Source organism: Panthera onca, assembly GCF_046562875.1.
Source record: "Panthera onca isolate mPanOnc1 chromosome E1 unlocalized genomic scaffold, mPanOnc1 haplotype 2 h2.Chr16_ul_10, whole genome shotgun sequence".
Classification (NCBI taxonomy): domain Eukaryota; kingdom Metazoa; phylum Chordata; class Mammalia; order Carnivora; family Felidae; genus Panthera; species Panthera onca.
Genome location: NW_027675809.1, coordinates 568,978 through 593,815, shown reverse-complemented (window position 1 = coordinate 593,815; position 24,838 = coordinate 568,978). Strand labels below are relative to the sequence as shown.

General features: G+C 36.9%; 2 protein-coding genes across 2 annotated transcripts in view; both read left to right on the top strand.

Annotated features, from left to right (window-relative positions):
* Window positions 1–435: 435 nt before the first annotated feature.
* On the top strand, window positions 436–20,136 carry LOC144614335 (uncharacterized). Its single transcript, XM_081794713.1, has 11 exons — window positions 436–559; window positions 5,102–5,206; window positions 6,025–6,078; window positions 7,193–7,297; window positions 7,967–8,020; window positions 8,925–9,029; window positions 18,154–18,207; window positions 18,848–18,952; window positions 19,129–19,182; window positions 19,452–19,553; window positions 20,066–20,136. The coding sequence occupies exons 1-11, from the start codon at window positions 436–438 to the stop codon at window positions 20,134–20,136; spliced, it is 933 nt and encodes a 310-aa protein (XP_081650839.1).
* A 671-nt stretch (window positions 20,137–20,807) lies between these two features.
* Window positions 20,808–24,838, top strand: part of LOC144614334 (uncharacterized) — a 37,356-nt gene continuing 33,325 nt past the window's right edge. Inside the window, exons 1-3 of the mRNA XM_078437509.1 lie at window positions 20,808–20,914; window positions 21,711–21,764; window positions 23,662–23,760. Of these exons, the coding sequence (XP_078293635.1) occupies window positions 20,854–20,914; window positions 21,711–21,764; window positions 23,662–23,760 (214 nt within the window). The 5' untranslated portion in view covers window positions 20,808–20,853. The remainder of the gene's footprint in view (window positions 20,915–21,710; window positions 21,765–23,661; window positions 23,761–24,838) is intronic.

Genomic DNA, 24,838 nt, shown 5'->3' with positions numbered 1-24,838 from the left:
ATACTAAACTGGGAATTCAGTCATCAAAACCTATTGTTTAGAAGTAAAAAATGTTTGCCTCCAGAACTAGAATTCACTTAGCATTTATTCAATGATATTTAAAACTTTGTATTTTGTAGTCTGATCCCCAAGACAAATCTCACGAGAAGTGACCTTCGTTCTAATGTCATAGTTGACTTTCTCTATAGGCATAATAAGGTCCTTAGTCTCTTGTTCTAAAATTGCTGTGGTTTTTTTTTCTCCACATTTTAGAACAAGGATTATTAACCTTACTACTAAGGGGGGTCTGTGAATAGGCTTTAGAGAATATATGACCCCCCCTGAAATGATATGTAATCTTTGTGAACACTAGCATATAGCTCATGAAATTCACAACAGGGCATGTGTCTCTAAAAGGTTTATGAACCTCTTTTTTGAAGTTACATAATTTTCTTCATGGACTCTCTTTCCTTAGATGGGAAAGTCAATGTCAACGACTTGAACGCAATACTGGATAATATGGGAATCAAGCTCTCAGATAAGGAACTTGAGGCTCTGACTCAAAATCTCCCTGGTGATGGTGAGCAAGTTTCCAGATACCATAGTTCCATGTTGGGAGAGCTTGGACAATAAAGGTTGCGGGGAAAGGGCCCTTAGGAATGGTAATCTACACTGATAGTAAGAAGCTATAAATATGGGCAAAGCATGTAAAGAGCATATAAGCAGCCAGCTACCAAGTCACCGTGAAAACATTGCCCTTTGTATGAATGTCTTTTATGTTCTTTACCCATATTATGGTCACTAGAAGACAGTCTTCCACATTTTAAAAAGAAAAATGCAGGCCACTTAGATGACAGTACTTCTGAATTTCTTCCCATTACTAATGCATATAGCTTTGAAATAGTATAGAACTATAAGTAAAATTAATATTTTTGAAATGGCATGTTGTTATGTTTAGGCTTTTCTTTCTAGTATTAATGAAGCCAATGAAAACTGAGTAAATTAATAGCCTAGAAAGATATTCTTCAGTAAATAGTTCTTAAGTAAGCATATATAAAGTACTTAAGATAATGCCTGGCACATAGTAAGTTAGGATTTATTATATTTACTCCGACATTGTCTTTCACAATATTTCATGAGTCTTTTATATCTCATTATGACTTTAATTTTCTTCTACAGTTGATAGGAGGACTTCTCCTAAAACACCGATGAAGGAACTGCAAACTTTTACAGGTAAATGAGAAGTTGATGTAAATCTAGGGTTTCAGTCCTTTATAATAGTTTTTTTCAGTGGTATTTCTGGTATCTTATAAATTCTGATGTTTTATTTTTAAATATATGAATCATGGATTGACATTAGGAAAGTTTCTACACTAGGATACAAGACTATATGTCAATTTTAAATCCTAAGTTTTCTGTTACTTGTGCAAGTAATATGCTTCGGGTCACAAATGTTTAAATGAAAAATATCTAGAAATGTATAGAAAATGGCATGGTGAAGCTTAGAAATGATCAAGATAATGTATTCCTGATATCATCAATAATTCTTACCAAAGCAAATGTTTTTGAAGAATAATTTATATAAGAATCTGCGTTATCTTAATTCACTCATCAGATTTTATTCTGAAAGTTGTTTTTTTCCAGCTTTAGGAAAAATGGTCTTCAATTTATAATAAATGTGGTATTTTATTACCATAAGATACCATAAGATACGCTCATAAAGATATGCTTTATTACCATAAGATATGCTCAAGGGTTCTGCAATTGAGAATATCTTCGCCTAACACCTCATCTTGAAATTAGGATATCATTAAACTTCATAGTACATATTTTACAACTTGATATAATACCAGAGTTCCGAAAGCTTATATGTCTATTGTTCCCTCTCTTAAAAGATGAGAAGGTTGATTCTAATAACCTGAAAATTTTCCTGGGAAGCCTGGGGATTGAGCTCACAGATCAGGAAAAAGAGAAGCTACTGAAAACACTGCCAATTGATGGTGAGATTGATAGAGGTGTCATGGAGGTCTTTTGTTGGTCTTTAGGTCTGTGCAAATATTTTCAACTTTGTTTCTATTTATTTTTCCCCAAAAGTATAAAAGAAAAAATATTAAATTGAGTTATAAGTATATAGCAACCTGTCACTGTCGCTTAGAATTTATATTGGAAGTTAAATAACCCTTTAGACAAGAGTTGACATTAACAGATAAACATATTGTTACCTATCAAGCTACTAATTTGTTCATATCATGAGAAGAGAAAAAAAAAGAAAGATTGGAGATCCATGAAAAAAAAATAAAGATGGGAAGCAGAAATTTAAAAGCAAAGGGAAGCTATACTCATGTTTGAGCAAGGAGACTTCCTCAGGTACTGGAATAAAGAGGTTTGTCACAAGGAGAGAGGTTTCTGTTTCCAACCTTCATTATATCAGATGAAATAAACTAAAAATTAGAGACAACTCTTCTTAAAATGTTATTTTTGAAATTGTTTATTTAAATTATTATTTATTTCACACCATTTTTGCGATTTCATGTTAATTTCCCCATTGCATGAATTATGGCTTTTCTTACAGCTGCTGGAAAGGTATATCACAACAGGTTGCTAAAGGGTGTGAAATCTCTCAATGGTGAGTAAGACCTAATTAAAAGTCATACTGTCTGACATTCCCCAACTTGACAATTTTATTCCAATTATGAATCCTGGCTCCTCACTTTGGTATCATTCCTTATTTATGATTCTTGCAGTCTACCCACATTTTAACTGATAACAGCGTATATTTTATCTTGTAGGAAGTTCCATATGGAACTTGCATTTTTTTTCAACTCTGTACACCCCTTCTCTATGCACGAAAAAATCACTTCACCTTAAACAAACAAACATAATAAATAAATAAATAGAAAGTTGATATGCATGCAGAATTTTGGCATAATACACTTTTTTTTCATGTTCCTACCTTCTATCTTTCCTAAGGGGGAAAGGTTCATGTAAATAACCTGGACAACACCCTTAAAAAATTGGGACTTGAGCTCACGGAAGAGGAACTTGCAAAGCTGTCAAAAAATCTACAAGTTGATGGTGAACACTACAGATGACCTCAGGCCGTTTTTTAATTTTTCCTTTATATCTGATATGTTTGAAAATAGATTTAATTGACAGATACATGTTAGAAAGCTTGGAGGAGAGCCCAATTTTATTTTTTTTACTGAAGTCTTTAATTTTAATTCCAATATAGTTAACATAGAAAATTATATTATTTCAGGTATATAATATATTAACAATTCTATATATATGTGATAAGTATACTCTTTAGTCCCCATCACCTGTTTCACCCATTCCCGCACCCACCTCCCCTCTGGTAACTACCAGTTTGTTCTCTATAGTTAAGAGTCTACTTCTTGGTTTGTCTCTCTCTTCTTTTTTTTTTCTTTGTTTACTCATTTTGTTTCTTAAATTTCACATATGAGTGAAATCATATAGTATTTGTCTTTAACATTTCTCTTAGCATTATACTCTTTAGCTCCATCCATGTTGTTGCAAATGGCAAGATTCCATTCTTTTTTAAGGCTGAATAATACTCCATCATACACACACACACACACACACACACACACACACATGTTCTACGTCTTTATCCATTCATCTATTGATGGACACTTGGAGGAGAGCCCAATTTTAAAGTCAGAATAAATCTTGGATCTTCATTACAATTAACCTAAAACAGCATCACCTCTCCGTAAATATACCAAAAACTGCAGAGGGTGCTGTCAGGACTCTAATAGTCTAAACAATAAGAAAGCAAAATAATAGGGATCTGAAAATCTATTTATAGAGAAGTCAACAAGCCATTCTTCTATCTATCCTCCTGTCTAATGAAATCTTCATTCGAAAACGTGTTCAAAGATTTTTATCATAGTGCATGAGACCTTCAAGCTCCATCTGCCTGTGTGGACATATCTTCTCTCATTTTTCTACTGTTCCAGCCATGTTGAGCTGCTTGTAGTTTTACCCACATAGCATGATGTCCCTGGACATTTTTCTCAACTTCTCCTCCATGTGAAGGCTCTTCCATCCTTCCATATTTCGTATCAACTGCTCTGATACATTAATGTAGTTCACACACATCTCCTGCAGGAAGCAATCTTAGAACATACCAAGCTGGATTAGTGGTCCCTTCCTCAGCTGTTTGTGGGTACATGAAGTAAAGTTACCAGAATACCTGGCCAACTCCAATAGTATCTTCAGCTATGGCTTATAATGGCATCCAAAATACTAGGAAGAGCACACTTTTCCTGACCCAGTTTCTAGTATACAAGAGACCTTTGTATTGATGGAGATCATCTTAACCCTGAGATCCAGGCATTTTCTAAATGGTCTCAGGTAAAATGAAGATGTAAGGAATTTTTAATGGAATTGTTTCCTTAAAATATATGTCTTAAATTTGTCTTCTGGGCTTCTGACATTATTTTCATTGTGCCTTTTCTTGTAGCTAATGGAATGGTTGGTCTGAAAGAGGTGATGGATGGAGTAAAAGCTACTACAGGTAAGAGAGAAATTATGAATCTAAAACATTTAGTATTTATAATAATTACATTTCATCATTATTCCTCAATTGCCATATTAGTTATGGCATTTATTTCTTGGTTCATTAAATTACTAGCAACTCATTTGTTTTCTGGTATATTTTTTATTTGTATATTTTGTTCTTCTCTTTTTTAGAATGGCCAAACTCTGTACTAGTGAAATAATATATGAAGTAAAATTTTGATAAAGACTACAGATAACTGACAAAAAATGAGACTAACAGATCTTACCTTATTTTATACATTTATTTGAATAAGTAATTTATAATATTCCAATTGAATAGCAGATACATAATGTAAATCTCACAGGGTTCAGAGTTGCCTTGCCATTGTCATTGTGACTGTGACTTCTTTTATTAGCACTTAGAGATCAAATTCTTTTTCTGTGAAAGTCATCGTCAGTATATTTGGAGAGGTCTCATTGGCCTATGCTCTTTATTCTGTACCGATTCAATCTATATAGCCATAGATTAATTTTCCCTGTTTGGAGTCATTAGATGATCCTTTAAATTCGTATATGTAATGATGTCTATTTTTTTAAGGAGGGGAGGTTGATGTCAAAGATGTGAAAGCTATTCTGAAAAACATGGGAATAGAGTTCACAGATAAGGAACGTTTGAAGCTGCTGAAAAATCTGCCTTTCAATGGTAGGCATTTATATACTGATGTGACCTTAAAGTGTTCTTTGAAGCTTTTAAAGATTTTTTAATTTAAATTCCAGTTAGTTAACATACAGTGTAATACTAGTTTCAGGTGTACAATTTGGTGATTCAACACATCCACACATCACCCTGTGCTCATCTCAAGTGCCCTCCTTCATCCCCATCACCCGTGTCACCCTTCCCTCACCATCTTCCCCTCTGGTGACCATCAGTTTGTTCCCTATAGTTAGGAGTCTGTTTCTTGGTTTGCCTTTCTTTTTTACCCCGTGTTTGTTTTGTCCCCTCTTAAGCTTTTTTTTTTTTTTTTTAGAAACTCAAACTATCCCCATTTGCTAAGATGCAACAGTAAATAAACAAGCAAATGCCAAACAAAATAATTTAAATGTTCACTTATTGTAGAGGGAAATTTCCATCTATGCAGTTTAACTCTCTGTTTTGGAATAATCATCCCCATGATGCTGACTCATGCCATCAAGGGGACTACATTTCTGAGGCTACCCTTACCTTTTTAGATACCTATAGGCAGTTGTGGGAAGCAACCAAGGGAAAGAAGTGGTGTTAGACCGGAAGGGGATAAAAGGTCAGAGGTGATATTTTCCAAAAAAGCTGTGCATGTTATAGAGTGCCTTGTATGCTAAATTTTAGATAGACTTACCATATTATAAACTTTCCCTAATTTTCTCTCAAACTTTATTTTAATGAGGGAAGTTTCTAGGGCAAATCATGAAAATCTCAGTTTTACTAGAGTTTTAGTGAATAGCCACATCATTTCTCTATGACCTTAATTGTGTTCTTTTTTATAGATGATAACAAGGTCTTTAAAAACAGGTTGCTAGATGGTGTGAAGTCCCTTAAAGGTGAGTGAGAAACATAATAAGAATACAAATGAATATGAGATCTTCATTTTATACTGTTTCCAAGATATGAATTTGAATGCTGCCATCTGTCATATGTACTGATTGCAAATGTATGCTTTTTTGGACCTCAATCTTTATTTTAGCAGTTGAATCTGATGTTCTATCTTGGAAGTAAAGCACCACACTTTCTTGTCATATTCGAAATTTTCAGGAAGAGAAATATCAAATTTCATGTTTACATGGGAAAAAATATAAATGATTAGCAGTGATTCAGAGAACTTAATAAATAGAAAAAACTAAATTGGAAGTTCATTCATCAAAAGTCAACCTACTATTGTTTAGAACTACATAATGTTTGCCTCCAGTACCAGAATTCCCTAAGCATTCATTGAACATCATTTTTTTCAACCAGATTTTTTTTAATTCATTAAGAAAATTGAGGCTGGCAAGAGTGATAGCCCTCAGCTTTACATCTTCAATCCCTCCCTATTCAGGTATCTTTAAGCACACCCATGTTAGTATAAAGGATGAGTGAGAAGTCCCTCTTCCTCCTCAAAGCTTACCAGGATGCCCTTGACTCCACTGTCTCCCATATCTTTTAAGACCTTGCCCCACTGGCCATTTTCAACCTCTTCAGCCCATTTACATGTTCAACATACACCATCCTATAAAATAAGCAAACTAGAACTCTCCACACCCCTTTTTGGCCACAACTCAATCTCTTTCTTCCCTTTTTCATCCATTTCTTGAGAGACTTTTCTGTACTCTGAGCCCATATTTCTGTACCTAATTCTCAAACTAATTTCAGTATTAAATGCCATTTAAAACCTTGTGTTTCTGTAGGCTGGTCCCCAAGACAAGTCTCAAGGGAAGTAGCCATAGTTCTAAATTTGTAATTGACTGCTTAAAATATTTTGTCTCTGTGCTAAAATTGTTGAACATTAATTTATTTTTTTCACTTTAGAGCAAACATTTTCTGTTTGGTCCGAAGCAAATTTTGTGAATAATGATCTACTGCTTAAGAAATTCACAATGGGATATGTGTATCAAAAAAGTGTAAGAACTTCTCTTTTGAAGTCATTTAATATTCTTTATGGACTGTCACTTTTCTTAGGTGGGAAGGTCAATATGAACAACCTGGGCACTGTTCTGAACAACCTGGGGATAAAGCTTGCAGATACGGAACTTAAAGATCTGGCTGAAAACATGCATGTTGGTGGTAAGCATATTATCATATATACTAGTTAACCCTAGAGAGAGGTTAATTACAAGAAACTTGGGTGGGGGGGGGGAATGCCCTTTTTCATAGGGAAAAGGGAAGGCCCAAGAGCAGTGTGAGACACCATATCAATGACTAAAACACAGAGAATGTCATTTGAGGTTATGAGTATCCAGTTAACAAAGTCAAAATTAAACCAGTTTTTTATATGTGTGATATGTATGACTTTTATGTTCTCTGTAAGTATCATGTTTAGTAGTTGAGTCTTTCCAGTTTTGAATACAAGAATGCAGATTCTTTAGACACATTCACTTCTAAGTAACTTCCCCTTACTAACACAAATAAATTTGAGATATTATAGGCCAAACTGCACCATTGCGATAGCGTGGTTTTCATGTTTAGAATTTTCTTGTTATTCATGCTTGTCTTAGAATAAAAGTTGAGTAGAATAATAATCTAAAAAGTGTGTTCAAAAATATTTGTTTAAATAAATATTAGCAATTATGATGGGGCCTGACACATAGTTAAGTGCAACTGTTATAGTTCTTCCCATGTTTTCCCACAAACTTTTGTATTATATCTAGAATGTAATATTTGAAGTCTATATAATATATGAGATCCATAATATATGGGATCTATAATATACTGCGATTTTATCTTCTCTTATAGTTGATGAGAAAATTCCTCTAGAAACACTGATGGAAAACATCACAGATTTTACAGGTGACTGAAAAGTTACTATAAAATTAGGATTCCAATTATCTACATTAAATTTTGGTTTTTGCTAATATTTCCTGGTACTTCATCACTGACTTGTAAATTCTGGCATTTCTCTATATTTATTAATGAAATATTTGCTTCTAGTGTTACATGTATTGATATAAAATTATCTGATTTTGCAATGAAATTACCATACTATTTCTTGCTTTCAAATTCTACAATCTCTGTTGTTTATGCCAATAATGTAATTCACTTCGCCAGTGTTTAATAACCACAGTATAGAATGGCACAGCAAATTAGAGAGTGAAGCCTAAAATTGATGGAAGTAATGAATTTATTGTATTTATCATATAATTCTTATTTTTTAAATTAAAATACTTTTTCAAAGAAAAATTCATATAAGCATCTATTTTTTTAATTAATAGATCAAATTTCAATCTGAAAGTAGTCTGTCCTGATTTTAGAAGACTCTCTTGTTCACATTAAGAAAATAAATTTGACCTATCATCTACATTGATTCTGTAGTTGAAAATGTTTGTTTGTTTTTATTACTGTAGTTTTCAGTCTGAAAACAAGGAGATGGTATTAATTATCCTAAAATAACTTTTTTCATTAGAAATAATTACTATTATCTGGAGGCGCCTGGGTGGCTCAGTCGGTTAATCGTCCGACTTCAGCTCAGGTCATGATCTCGCAGCTTGTGAGTTCAAGCCCCGCATCAGGCTCTGTGCTGACAGCTCAGGGCCTGGAGCCTGCTTCAGATTCTGTGTCTCCCTCTCTCTCTGCCCCTTGCCCACTTGCTCTCTCTCTCAAAAATAAGTGATAAAACATTTAAAAACTTTAAAAAAAAAGAAATGATTACCGCTATCTGAAATGAAGATGTATACCAAATTTCTTATTTTCAAAGGTGAGAAGATTGAATCTAGTGAGCTAAAAAATGTTCTGGGAAATCTCGGAATTGAGCTCACAGATAAGGAACTAGAGAAGCTGCTGAAAATCCTGCCAATTGATGGTGAGTCATACAAGTGTCTGTGGGAGCTTCCAGGGAAATTAGATTTTTACAGATCTGCATGAAAAGTTTCACTTCTTCTCAAACATGATGGAACATTTTTAAAAAACTAAAATGTAAGCTACATCTTAAAACAGTAAGTGTCGTTTAGAGTTTATTTTAGAAGCCAAGCAACTCCTTAGATGTAAGTTGCCATCAGAGCCAACAAATGTCTACTGTCACCCTTCGGGGCTTATACCATAAGAAGGAAAAAGAGAGGGATAAGCGGGCAATGGAAGAAATTAAAAATAAAAGAATTAAAAAGAAAGGAAAGAGATATTTGTACAGTACAGTAGGCCCACTCAAGGGGACCAGCTTATCATATTGAAAAAGCCTTCTCTTCCTTAATTTCACTGTTCTATAAAGATGAAAATTTTAGGTGAAACATTTTTTAAAAAATTTTTAATGTTTATTTTTTTTTGAGAGACACAGAGTGATAGAGCACGAGCAGGGGAGGGGCAGAGAGAGAGAGGGAGACACAGAATCCGAAGCAGGCTCCAGACTCTGAGTTGTCAGCACAGAGCCTGACGCGAGGCTCAAACTCACAAACTGCGAGATCACGACCTGAGCCGAAGTCAGACGCTTAGCCACCTGAGTCATCCAGGCACCCCATAAGTGAAATATTTATAATGGTACTACTGAGTTATCATCCACATATTGTACAAGTAACCCAATATAGCATACAATTAAGTGAATTCTGATGTATTCACCACATTCATCACAACAATCAATTTTAGAACATTTTTATTATCCCAGAAAGATATTCCATACCTATTAACAGTCACCTCCCAATTTCTCCATCTCCCTCAGCCCTGGGCAACCACTAATCTATTTTCTGTCTCCATCAGTTTCCCTATTCTGGATATTCCACATAAATAGAATCATATAATATGTGGTCCGTAGTGACTAGTTTCACTTAACATAATGTTTTCCAGGTTTATCTCTGTCCTGTTATGTATTAATACAGTTGATGCTTGAACAACACAGGGGTAAAGAGCGCTGACTCCCTGTGCAGTCAAAAATCTGTGTATAACTTTTGACTCTCCAAAAACTTAACTGCTAATTGCTTACTGATGACCAGAAGCCTAACTGATAACATAAAGTCAATTAACATACATTTTGTTGTTATATGTATTATATACCCTATTCTTACAATAGGTAAGCCAGAGAAAATAAAATGCTAATAAGAAAATCATAAGGTGGGGCACCTGGGTGGCTCAGTCAGTTAAGCGTCTGACTTGAGCTCAGGTCATGATCTCATGGTTTGTGGGCTCGAGCCCTGCATCAGGATCTGTGCTGACAGCTCTCTCTCAAAACTAAATCAACATTAAAAAAATAATTTAAGAAAATCCTAAGGAAGAGGAAATACATTTACAGTGCTATACTATAAAAAAAAAACCACGTATAAATGGACCTGCACAGTTCAAACCTCTGTTTTTCTAAAGTCAACTGTACTTTGTTTCTTTTCACTGCTGAAAAATAGGCTATTCTATGGATATAACACATTTTATTTATCCATTCATCGGTTGATACGCATTTGGATTGTTTCCACATTTTAGCTATTATGAATAATTCTCCTATGAACGTTCATGTACAAGTTTTTACATGGGTATATATTTTCATTTGTCTTGGGTATATACCTAAGAGAGAAATTGTTGGGTCATATGGTAATTCTGTGTTTCACCTTTTGAGGAAGTGCAGGCTGTTTTCCAAAGAGGCTGCATTACTTTCCATTTCCACCAGCGGTGCATCAGAGTTCCAGTTCCTCCACATCCTGGTCAACACTTGTTACTTCTGTCCTTTGATAATATCTTAGTGGGTATGAGGTGGTATCTTATCTGGTTTCGACTTGCATTACCCTGATTGCTAATGATGTTAAGCATCTTTTCATGTGAATATTGGCTAAACGTATACCTCCTTTGGAGAAAAATCCACTCATAACCCTCATCCGTTTTTAAATTTGGTTATCTTCTTATTATTGAATCGTAGAAGTTCTTTATACATTCTAGATACAAGTCCCTTATATTTTCTAGATATAAGTTCCTTATCAGATACATGATTGCAAAAGTTTTCTCCTGTCCTGTGAATTATCTTTTTACTTTCTTGACAGTGTTCCTTGATGCACAAAAGATTTTTAACTTTGATGATGTCCAGGGTATAACTTTTTCTTTTGTTGCTTGTGTTTGGGTGTCATATATTAAAAAAATGTCTAATCTAAGGTTAAGAAAATTTACAGTTATGTTTTCTTTCAACATTTTTATAGTTTTAACACTTATAATTAGGTCTTTGATCCATTTTGAGTTACTTTTTGTATAAAATGTGAGATAGGGATCCAAAAGAATATTCTCTTTGCATGTGACTGTCCAGTTGTCCCAGCACCATTTATTAAAAACACTGTTCTTTCTTCATTGAATGTGCAAGTACCTTTGTCAAAAATCAGCTGACCAAACATTGGAAGGTTTATTTCTGGATTGTAAATTCTATTCCATTAATCTATATATCTAGTTTTATGCCAGTACCTCCCTGTCTTGATTATTGTCACTTTGTAGTTTAAACTGAAAAGTGTGAGTCCCCTACTTCTTTTTCCTTTTTAAGATTATTTTTGCTTTTTGGAGCCTGAGCTTTACCATATGAATATTAGGACCAGCTCATCAGTTTCTGCAAACAAACCAGCTGGAATTTTTTATAAGAATGTATTGACTCCATGGATCAGTTTAGGGAATATTGTCACATTCACAGTATTAAGTCTTCCAATCCATAAACATAGGATGTCTTTTCATTTATTTAGGTCTTATTTAATTTCTTTCTATAATGGTTTATAGTCTCCAGAGTATAAGTTTTGTACTTCTTTTGTTAAAATTATTCTTTTTTTTTTTTTTTTACATAGTTCTTTTTTTTTTTTATTTTTTTTTTATTTTTTTTATTTTTTAATATATGAAATTTACTGTCAAATTGGTTTCCATACAACACCCAGTGCTCATCCCAAAAGGTGCCCTCCTCAATACCCATCACCCACCCTGCCCTCCCTCCCACCCCCCATCAACCCTCAGTTTGTTCTCAGTTTTTAACAGTCTCTTATGCTTTGGCTCTCTCCCACTCTAACCTCTTTTTTTTTTTTTTTTTTTTTTTTTCCTTCCCCGCCCCCGTGGGTTTCTGTGATGTTTCTCAGGATCCACATAAGAGTGAAACCATATGGTATCTGTCTTTCTCTGTATGGCTTATTTCACTTAGCATCACACTCTCCAGTTCCATCCATGTTGCTACAAAAGGCCATATTTCATTTTTTCTCATTGCCACGTAGTATTCCATTGTGTATATAAACCACAATTTCTTTATCCATTCATCAGTTGATGGACATTTAGGCTCTTTCCATAATTTGGCTATTGTTGAGAGTGCCGCTATAAACATTGGGGTACAGGTGCCCCTATGCATCAGTACTCCTGTATCCCTTGGATAAATTCCTAGCAGTGCTATTGCTGGGTCATAGGGTAGGTCTATTTTTAATTTTCTGAGGAACCTCCACACTGCTTTCCAGAGCGGCTGCACCAGTTTGCATTCCCACCAACAGTGCAAGAGGGTTCCTGTTTCTCCACATCCTCTCCAGCATCTATAGTCTCCTGATTTCTTCATTTTGGCCACTCTGACTGGCGTGAGGTGGTATCTGAGTGTGGTTTTGATTTGTATTTCCCTGATAAGGAGCGACGTTGAACATCTTTTCATGTGCCTGTTGGCCATCCGGATGTCTTCTTTAGAGAAGTGTCTATTCATGTTTTCTGCCCATTTCTTCACTGGGTTATTTGTTTTTCGGGTGTGGAGTTTGGTGAGCTCTTTATAGATTTTGGATACTAGCCCTTTGTCCGATGTGTCATTTGCAAATATCTTTTCCCATTCCGTTGGTTGCCTTTTAGTTTTGTTGGTTGTTTCCTTTGCTGTGCAGAAGCTTTTTATCTTCATAAGGTCCCAGTAATTCACTTTTGCTTTTAATTCCCTTGCCTTTGGGGATGTGCCGAGTAAGAGATTGCTACGGCTGAGGTCAGAGAGGTCTTTTCCTGCTTTCTCCTCTAAGGTTTTGATGGTTTCCTGTCTCACATTCAGGTCCTTTATCCATTTTGAGTTTATTTTTGTGAATGGTGTGAGAAAGTGGTCTAGTTTCAACCTTCTGCATGTTGCTGCCCAGTTCTCCCAGCACCATTTGTTAAAGAGACTGTCTTTTTTCCATTGGATGTTCTTTCCTGCTTTGTCAAAGATGAGTTGGCCATACGTTTGTGGGTCTAGTTCTGGGGTTTCTATTCTATTCCATTGGTCTATGTGTCTGTTTTTATGCCAATACCATGCTGTCTTGATGATGACAGCTTTGTAGTAGAGGCTAAAGTCTGGGATTGTGATGCCTCCTGCTTTGGTCTTCTTCTTCAAAATTACTTTGGCTATTCGGGGCCTTTTGTGGTTCCATATGAATTTTAGGATTGCTTGTTCTAGTTTCGAGAAGAATGCTGGTGCAATTTTGATTGGGATTGCATTGAATGTGTAGATAGCTTTGGGTAGTATTGACATTTTGACAATATTTATTCTTCCAATCCATGAGCAGGGAATGTCTTTCCATTTCTTTATATCTTCTTCAATTACCTGCATAAGCTTTCTATAGTTTTCAGCATACAGATCTTTTACATCTTTGGTTAGATTTATTCCTAGGTATTTTATGCTTCTTGGTGCAATTGTGAATGGGATCAGTTTCTTCATTTGTCTTTCTGTTGCTTCGTTGTTAGTGTATAAGAATGCAACTGATTTCTGCACATTGATTTTGTATCCTGCAACTTTGCTGAATTCATGTATCAGTTCTAGCAGACTTTTGGTGGAGTCTGTCGGATTTTCCATGTATAATATCATGTCATCTGCAAAAAGCGAAAGCTTGACTTCATCTTTGCCAATTTTGATGCCCTTGATTTCCTTTTGTTGTCTGATTGCTGATGCTAGAACTTCCAGCACTATGTTAAACAACAGCGGTGACAGTGGGCATCCCTGTCGTGTTCCTGATCTCAGGGAAAAAGCTCTCAGTTTTTCCCCGTTGAGGATGATGTTAGCTGTGGGCTTTTCATAAATGGCCTTTATGATCTTTAAGTATGTTCCTTCTATCCCGACTTTCTCGAGGGTTTTTATTAAGAAAGGGTGCTGGATTTTGTCAAAGGCCTTTTCTGCATCGATTGACAGGATCATATGGTTCTTCTCTTTTTTTTTGTTAATGTGATGTATCACGTTGATCGATTTGCGAATGTTGACCCAGCCCTGCATCCCAGGAATGAATCCCACTTGATCATGGTGAATAATTCTTTTTATATGCTGTTGAATTCGATTTGCTAGTATCTTATTGAGAATTTTTGCATCCATATTCATCAGAGATATTGGCCTGTAGTTCTCTTTTTTTACTGGGTCTCTGTCTGGTTTAGGAATCAAAGTAATACTGGCTTCATAGAATGAGTCTGGAAGTTTTTCTTCCCTTTCTATTTCTTGGAATAGCTTGAGAAGGATAGGTATTATCTCTGCTTTAAACGTCTGGTAGAACTCCCCTGGGAAGCCATCTGGTCCTGGACTCTTATTTGTTGGGAGATTTTTGATAACCGATTCGATTTCTTCGCTGGTTATGGGTCTGTTCAAGCTTTCTATTTCCTCCTGATTGAGTTTTGGAAGAGTGTGGGTGTTTAGGAATTTGTCCATTTCTTCCAGGTTGTCCAATTTGCTGGCATATAATTTTTCATAGTATTCCCTGATAATTGTTTGTATCTCTGAGGGATTGGTTGTAATCATTCCATTTTCATTCATGATTTTATCTATTTGGGTCATCTCCCTTTTCTTTTTGAGAAGCCTGGCTAGAGGTTTGTCAATTTTGTTTATTTTTTCAAAAAACCAACTCTTGGTTTCGTTGATCTGCTCTACAGTTTTTTTAGATTCTATATTGTTTATTTCTGCTCTGATCTTTATGATTTCTCTTCTTCTGCTGGGTTTAGGCTGCCTTTGCTGTTCTGCTTCTATTTCCTTTAGGTGTGCTGTTAGATTTTGTATTTGGGATTTTTCTTGTTTCTTGAGATAGGTCTGGATTGCAATGTATTTTCCTCTCAGGACTGCCTTCGCTGCGTCCCAAAGCGTTTGGATTGTTGTATTTTCATTTTCGTTTGTTTCCATATATTTTTTAATTTCTTCTCTAATTGCCTGGTTGACTCACTCATTTGTTAGTAGGGTGTTCTTTAACCTCCATGCTTTTGGAGGTTTTCCAGACTTTTTCCTGTGGCTGATTTCAAGCTTCATAGCATTGTGGTCTGAAAGTATGCATGGTATAATTTCAATTCTTGTAAACTTATGAAGGGCTGTTTTGTGACCCAGTATATGATCTATCTTGGAGAATGTTCCATGTGCACTCGAGAAGAAAGTATATTCTGTTGCTTTGGGATGCAGAGTTCTAAATAGATCTGTCAAGTCCATCGGATCCAATGTATCATTCAGGGCCCTTGTTTCTTTATTGACCGTGTGTCTAGATGATCTATCCATTTCTGTAAGTGGGGTGTTAAAGTCCCCTGCAATGACCACATTCTTATCAATAAGGTTGCTTATGTTTATGAGTAATTGTTTTATATATCTGGGGGCTCCGCTATTTGGCGCATAGACATTTATAATTGTTAGCTCTTCCTGATGGATAGACCTTGTGATTATTATATAATGCCCTTCTTCATCTCTTGTTACAGCCTTTAATTTAAAGTCTAGTTTGTCTGATATAAGTATGGCTACTCCAGCTTTCTTTTGGCTTCCAGGAGCATGATAAATAGTTCTCCATCCCCTCACTCTCAATCTAAAGGTGTCCTCAGATCTAAAATGAGTCTCTTGTAGACAGCAAATAGATGGGTCTTGCTTTTTTATCCATTCTGATACCCTATGTCTTTTAGTTGGCGCATTTAATCCATTTACATTCAGTGTTATTATAGAAAGATATGGGTTTAGAGTCATTGTGATGTCTGTATGTTTTATGCTTGTAGTGATGTCTCTGGGACTTTGTCTCACAGGATCCCCCTTAGGATCTCTTGTAGGGCTGGTTTCGTGGTGACAAATTCCTTCAGTTTTTGTTTGTTTGGGAAGACCTTTATCTCTCCTTCTATTCTAAATGACAGACTTGCTGGATAAAGGATTCTCGGCTGCATATTTTTTCTGTTTAGCACACTGTAGATATCGTGCCAAGCCTTTCTGGCCTGCCAAGTTTCAAAGGAGAGATCAGTCACGAGTCTTATAGGTCTCCCTTTATATGTGAGGGCACGTTTATCCCTTGCTGCTTTCAGAATTTTCTCTTTATCCTTGTATTTTGCCAGTTTCACTATGATATGTCGTGCAGAAGATCGATTCAAGTTACGTCTGAAGGGAGTTCTCTGTGCCTCTTGGATTTCAATGCCTTTTTCCTTCCCCAGTTCAGGGAAGTTCTCAGCTATAATTTGTTCAAGTACCCCTTCAGCACCTTTCCCTCTCTCTTCCTCCTCTGGGATACCAATTATGCGTATATTATTTTTTTTTTAGTGTATCACTTAGTTCTCTAATTTTCCCCTCATACTCCTGGATTTTTTTATCTCTCTTTCTTTCAGCTTCCTCTTTTTCCATAACTTTATCTTCTAGTTCACCTATTCTCTCCTCTGCCTCTTCAAGCCGAGCCATTGTGGTTTCCATTTTGTTTTGCATTTCGTTTAAAGCGTTTTTCAACTCCTCGTGACTGTTCCTTAGTCCCTTGATCTTTATGGCAAGAGATTCTCTGCTGTCCTGTATACTGTTTTCAAGCCCAGCGATTAATTTTATGACTATTATTCTAAATTCACTTTCTGTTATATTATTTAAATCCTTTTTGATCAGTTCATTAGCTGTTGTTATTTCCTGGAGATTCTTCTGAGGGGAATTCTTCCGTTTGGTCATTTTGGAGAGTCCCTGGCGTGGTGAGGACCTGCAGTGCACTTCCCCTGTGCTGTGGTGTATAACTGGAGTTAGTGGGCGGGGCCGCCGTCCGACCCGATGTCTGCCCCCAGCCCACTGCTGGGGCCACAGTCAGACTGGTGTGTGCCTTCTCTTCCCCTCTCCTAGGGGCGGGATTCACTGTGGGGTGGCGTGTCCCGTCTGGGCTACTTGCACACTGCCAGGCTTGTGTTGCTGGGGATCTGGCGTATTAGCTGGGGTGGGTAGGCAAGGTGCACGGGGGCTGGAGGGGCAGGCTTAGCTCGCTTCTCCTTAGGTGATCCACTTCAGGAGGAGCCCTGTGGCAGCGGGAGGGAGTCAGATCCGCTGCCGGAGGTTTGGCTCCGCAGAAGCACAGAGTTGGGTGTTTGCGCGGAGCGAGCAAGTTCCCCAGCAGGAACTGGTTCCCTTTGGGATTTTGGCTGGGGGATGGGCGGGGGAGATGGCGCTGGCGCCTTTGTTCCCCGCCAAGCTGAGCTCTGCCGTCCGGGGGCTCAGCAGCTCTCCCTCCCTTTGTCCTCCAGCCTTCCCGCTTTCCGAGCAGAGCTGTTCACTTATGACCTCCCAGACACTAAGTCGCGCTTGCTGTCGGAACACAGTCCGTCCAGCCCCTCCGCTTTTGCCAGCCAGACTCGGGGGCTCTGCTTGGCCGGCGAGCCGCCCCTCCGCCCCGGCTCCCTCCCGCCAGTCCGTGGAGCGCGCACCGCCTCGCCGCCCTTCCTACCCTCTTCCGTGGGCCTCTCGTGGGCGCTTGGCTCTGGAGACTCCGTTCTGCTAATCCTCTGGCGGTTTTCTGGGTTCTTTAGGCAGGTGTAGGTGGAATCTAAGTGATCGGCAGGACGCGCTGTGAGCCCCGCGTCCTCCTACGCCGCCATCTTCACAATACTACTCTTGTTAAAATTATTCTTAGGCATTTTATGCTTTTCATGCTCTTGTAAATGAAATTGCTTTCTTAAGTTTTCTTTTCATTTGCTTGTTGCAACTCTATAGCAATACAGTTGATTTTTGTATGTTGATACAAGACTGCATTTTCTGCTTCTGAAATTATTCAGTTCATGCTATTTTTGTGAAACTCATATTCATTCTACCATTACATGAATTATGACTTTTCTTACAGCCAATGGAAAGTTATATCGTAATAGACTACTGAAGGCTATGAAGTCTCTCAAAAGTAAGTAAAAAACAAAATTATAAGGCATGTTATCTAGGTCTCCAGATACACCATCCAAGGATGAATCTTGGCCCTATCTAAGCTTTTAATTATAATTCTTCCAGCATAACTACATCTTACCTGCTGTTAATATATACTTTCTCTTGGCAGGAAGTCCACTGTCTTCTTAGATTTTTTTCAACTTTTTCTCAGGAAGAAAAACCAACCCTGGCAAAAACAAACAAAAAACCCTGGTTGTTATTGAAAAGCAATGGTCAGCTACAATAATAACTAATAAGTCAAAACATAACCCTACTTTTTATGCAGAGTAATTCAGTTAGTGGTCTGCAGTTCTGTTTGTTCCAGCACCTTAACCTTGTTTTACTTTGTAGGCTTGTCCACAAGAATAGACTAAAGGAAATACAGTTCTGACTCCATTGACTTTCTATTTGAGTCTTTAAGTGGAAAAGTCTATTTGGGATTTCAGCCTTGTCAAAGTGTAATAATAACAGAGGCATGAAATATATTTTATCTTTTGTTTCTTTTGTTTTAATAGTATGTGTTCATTAAAGTTAATAATAGTTTTCCTAAAAAACATTTTTACATTTTACTATTATACAACTTTTTTTTTCAAATGTCGCTTTACTGTCTCTTTCCTAAGATGGGAAGATTAAAAAGAATTACCTCCATACTAGTTTGGGAAATATGGGAATGGGGCTCACAGACGAGGAACTTGCTGGATTGTCAGGAGACCTACAAGTTGATGGTGAGTGCCAAAGATAGCATTCAGGATCTATTTATCTTGATCTTCGATTTAAAGGAGTATCAATTAAAATTATGTTGTGAGACAGATTTAGCTGGACTTTATTATACTCTATAAACAAAGTGTATCTTTTTCTGAGCTCATGTCATTGACTACATGTCTCTTTTGGACTTCTGTAGCAAACGGGAATGTTGATCTGCATGACGTGATGGAAGGAATGAAAGCTATTACAGGTGAGCACAAAGTCACTATAAACCTAAATTCCCATTAGAACACTAACTATATTTTACCATTAACCTTAAATGCCATTTTGATTCTGTTACTGTGCTCCTTATTATAAATATTTGTCCAGAGTCGGGCTTTGTGGTATTCGTGTTTTGGTAATAAAATTTTAGCTTCAAGTCTTGGTAGGAAGACCCTTACTCTCTTAAAAAAATAATCTAAAAATAACTTTTTTAGACTCACTAAATTTCCCTCACGAGCCTTTCTCTTTCTGATTAAGGGAAAGTTGACATCAAAAACCTGGAAACCGTTCTAGGTGACATGGGAATCAAGCTCACAGACCAGGAACTTGAAGATCTGAAAGAAAACCTGCCAGTCAGTGGTGAGCACGTGAGATACCATTGGATTTTGAGCTTTCGGTGTTATGTACCGTTAGCAATGAAAGGAATGGAACGAGGGAACTTTCTACGCAGAAGAGGTCCAGATTGTAGATGGGACAAGAACACTGACAAAGAAGTTGAGAATGTAGTATTTGGACACAGGTGGCGTGGCTACTAGAAGAGTCTGCGAAGTTCTGAGGACAACAAAGTTTGCCTTTACAAAATGGCCGCTTTTGAATCTCATCTTTTTGTTATCAAATTCAAGAGTTGATATTTTATGAAATAGAAAGTCAAATTTACATTTTTTAAATAAGTATATTTTTAATATTTTAAATCTTTTCTTCTGTTCTATACTGAAGCATATTCTGAGTAAATGTTTGTTGAATGGCTATTTAAAGTGCATAACAAAATGCCCAGTAACAAAAGGCTGTTATAATCTGAAGGGGAGGAGAGCGTTCTTACGCTATTTTATATCACTTTATGAGCTTCAAGTTATGTTTTTTTTTGGTTACAGTTGATAATACAGTTGCTCTGAAAACTTTGAAGGATGAAGTGAAAGCTTTTACAGGCAAGAATTTGTTATAAATGATTTGCAACAAATTGTGATTGACACTAAAAATTTTAATAGCATTTTCTCAAAATTCTACTACTGCTTTACAGATTCACATACTTTCAGTATTCATTTTGATAAATATGTGCATCTACTGATCAACATCTTAATCTAACATTATCTGGGTTTATAAGTAAAACAAAAGGACTATTTCTTCATTGTAAGTCATATATTCTTTGATGCTTTTTTTTCAGTAAAAGTGCCTGGCTCTTATTTATAGACCCAAACCTAGATGATCACAGCAAAAGCAGGGTGGAGCTTTAGAAATAAAAGTCCATTACCAACAGCTAATTACATAGTTTTAACAAAGTAAAGTAAAATATGTCATACTTTGTTAATTGTGTCTTGTATCATACTAACCGTCTCTTGACCTTATTTCTGGATAATTATATGACCAGATTTGCTTCTGTACTATGTGATATCATTCCCAGTGTTAGGGATACATCCCATTTGCTAATATTGAGGGACAAATTCTATTTTTTTATTTAGCATTTGACTCTTTTTAGTAGCAAATCTTTCACTCCATCTTTCCTTTTCATTCTGGTATCAGAGAAAGGACTAGAGCAGCAAAAGTAAATGTTTAGACCATGTTAAATAATAAGATTGTCCGTTAATAGTTTAACCTGTAACTATTCTGTCTTTTCAAAGGAGAAAAGGTTGATTCCAGGGACCTACAAAATACTCTAAAAGACATGGGGATTGAGCTTACAGACGAGGAGGCCAAGCAACTGAGGAAAACACTGCCCCTTGATGGTAAATAAATGCCACATAAATGCCACCATGCCTTCCAGGAAACCTGACTTTATGGGTCAGTGCGAGCCATTCTCAATCTTTGAGTAGTACAGTTTTGTCTTAAAATGCCATAAATTAATAGATAAAGGCACTTCTGACTTGAAAAGAAATTCTTTCAGTACCTCTTGGAACACAATCTGAGATTCATCGCTACATTGCCATATAGTAATCTGAGTGATTAATACTATCCTCTCAGATTGGTATTAGTTTTGCAATAAGAGCAAGGAAACATAATGAAGGAGAAAGAGGACATCAGTAGAATAAAAAGGAAGAAATATTTTAATGTATTTTTTAGAATTGCACCATGGGAGAGTTTAATAAATGTCTCTAATTCCAAAGAATGGGTAAGTTTGTCACTGTGGAAAACATCTATCTATCTATCTATCTATCTATCTATCTATCTAGAGCACACGAGCAGGGCAGGGGTAGAGGGAGGGAGGGAGGGAGGGAGAGAGAGAGAGAGAGAGAGAGAGAGAGGGAGAGAGAGAATCTCAAGCAGGCTCCACAGTCAGCACAGAGCCTGACATGGGGTTCAGTCTGATGACTGAGATCATGACCTGAGCCCAAATCAAGAGTCAGATCCTTAACCGACTGAGCCACTCAGGCACCACAAACATTTATATTTTTAAATGTCCATATCGTATAACTATAAAATAGATGCATTTTTAAAGCAAATCATTGAAATGTATCTTTCTACAATCATATAATTTGTAATGTTTTGGTTTTCTGGAGATCTGAATTGTACTTTTTCTTACAGCCCACGGAAAGGTGTTTCAAAGCAGGTTGCTGAAGGATGTGAAGTATAATAAAAGTGAGTAAGAAGCACAAAGATGAGGCATATGAAATATCCTTAAGCATTACATTTATATCACTAGAATATAACACCTTATTTTGCTTCTTGTACCACATCTATGTTTTTGCTGGTAGTAATCCTTACTTTATCTTAGATGAAAAGTTCTCTACTGCATTGTGTTTTTGAAGCTTTCTCTGAAGAAACAATTATATGAACAGAAATAAAGATGGAAGGAAAGGAAGGAAGGAAGGAAGGAAGGAAGGAAGGAAGGACGGCAGGCAAGCGTGTGCAAGGGAGGAAGGTGGGAAGGAGAAAGGAAGAAGGTTTGGGACTTACTCCAAAATGTGAGCAGAAGCAGACAAAACAATCTCAGAGTAAGAGTTTAGGAAAGGACTATAATCTCTCCTTCTTGGTGGAGATTACTGGTTATTGCTCTTTAGTTACACTTGCTCAGCCCTGCCCCACCTAACTTTTTCCTGGGCCTGTATGTTTAACGTTTGAGGAAACAAATTCTAATTCTAACTCTGCTTTTAACTCTTTATTTTTTTTTAATTTTTTAATGCTTTTTTATTTTTAAGAGAGAGACCGAGAGAGACAGAGTGCGAGTGGGGGCGGGAGGGAGCAGAGAGAGAGGGAGACACAGAACCCAAAAGCAGGCTCCAGGCTCTGAGCTGTCAGCACAGAGCCCAACGTGGGGCTCGAACTCACAAACCATGAGATCATGACCTGAGCTGAAGTTGGACGCTCAACCAACTGAGCCGCCCAGGTGCCCCTGCTTTTAACTCTTTAAATTGTAACTCAGCTTGTAAAGAGTTGTACATATATATTGTAGTTTTGTTCTCTGCTTGAAAATTTTAGCAGTTATGCTAGATTGTGAAGTCATTCTCTTTTAGCAGTATATTCATGTAACAGCACCAACTATTACTATCTTAAAGAGATATTTGCACCCCCATGTTCATTGCAGCATTATCTGCAATACCCAAGACAAAGACACAACATGTCTCTTGACAGATGAATGAAGAAAATAGAATAAATATATATAAATATGTACATACATAATACATAATAGAATATTATTTGACCGCAGAAAACAAGGAAAGCCTGCCATTTTCAACAAGGATGAAACTTGAGGGCATTATGCTAAGTGAAATAAGTCAGACAGAAGAAAACAAATACTATATGATACCTCCTATGGGTGGAATCTAAAAAACCAAACTCATAGAAACAGAGACCTGATCGGTAGCTGCCAGAGGCAGGGGGTTGGGGAGAGGAATAGGTGAAGGTAGTCAAAAGGATGCAAACTTCCAGCTATAAGAGGGGTAAGTTCTGGAGATATAATGTAAGGCACGTTGACTATAATTAACAACACTATCATATTTTTGGAAATTGCTAAAAGAGTAAATTTAAAAGTTCTCACCATACACACAACCAAAAATGTAACTATGTGAGATGACAGATGTGTTAACTAAACTTATTGTGGTAATCATTTTGCAGTGTATATATATACATATATTGTACACCTTAAACTTATACACTGTCATATGTCAATTATTCAATAAAACTGGGGGAGGGGCGCCTGGGTGGCTCAGGGGTTGAGCGATGGACTTCGGCTCAGGTCATGATCTCGCAGTTCGTGAGTTTGAGCCCCGCGTCGGGCTCTGTGCTGACAGCTCACAGCCAGGAGCCTACTTCAGATTCTGTGTCTCCCTCTCTCTGCCCCTTCCCTGCCCATGCTCTGTCTCTCTCTGCCTCTCAAAAATGAATAAACATTAAAAAAAATTTTTAAATAAGATAAAACTGGGGGAAAGGGGGAAAACATTAATGTCTGTTAGTTGAAGATAATAATATACGTTCATGAATTTTTCTAAATATTTTGTATTCATTCCATTTTTTCTTTCCTTTTCATGTTTTCAAGGAGGGAAGATTGATGTAAATAACCTGGACCCTGTTTTAGAAGCTATGGAGGTCAAGCTGACAGAAAAGGAACTGAATCTGTTAAAGGATCTTCTGCGTGGTGAGCATTATAGAAAACACTGTGATTTTAAACAGATGTGCTTGCAGGATTAATTTTGACTGTTTCAAAAGTTTAAATTATTTGTTGCCTGAAGACATTCGAATAGCTTGCAGAAGAACTCAGGGGGTAAAAAGGCTGTTCTTTTTTTTTAGTGTTTTTTTTGTTAATGTTTATTTATTTTTGAGAGAGAGCCAGACAGAATGTGAGTAGGGGAGGGGCAGAGAGGGAGACACACAACTCGAAGCAGGTTCCAGGCTCCAAGCTGTCAGCACAGAGCCCAATGCCCAGGAACCGTGAGATCATGACCTGAGCTGAAGGTGATGCTTAACCGACTGAGCCACCCAGGTGCCCCAAAGGCTGTTCATTTTTGTTGCTTTAAAACCTCTCATCTATTTCTTTATACATCTTGGACTAGGGGTGGATGCTAGTGAGAAGGGGAGGGATTTTTGTTGTCTGGTTTTACAAAAATAGGATCTGCAATGTGGTTTTTGTTTGTTTGTTTGTTTGTTTGTTTTTGCTGATCCGTATATCACTGCCATTCACACCGTGGTGCAGAACATCATCCATGAGAGGCTCCACTCCTCAGTGCCAAGGCCGTTGTGTGTACCTGCCAAATACAGTCCTCTCTGTGTTCTGACCATTGAGCCGGATGGCTTATTCGCTTATAAAAGAATATGAAGATTTGACAGCCACTAAGTGCACCTGTCATTGACACAGGGTTCTCAAAACTAAAACCTAGAAATGCCACACACCTATCTGTGCCTTCAGGAGAAAGCTCTGTGTGTCAAATCTTAATAATGCAGTATGTCCTGTGTAAAGAGGAGCCTGTGTAGATTGGCACATTCTGAGGAATCTGTCAGTGTAAAGTGGTAACATCTGCCTTTTTTATTTACAAATGTAAATGAAATGTAATTATTCAGCCATTCCTCATTTCTCTATTCATAGATATTGAGATGCTTTCTTTTCTGGTCACTATAACAAAGAAAGTTAACAGAAAAATATGTGTAGTATTACAATTTTTAAAAAATATATGTAATACACTTTATAAACATAAGAAAGTTCTGGAAGGCTATACACA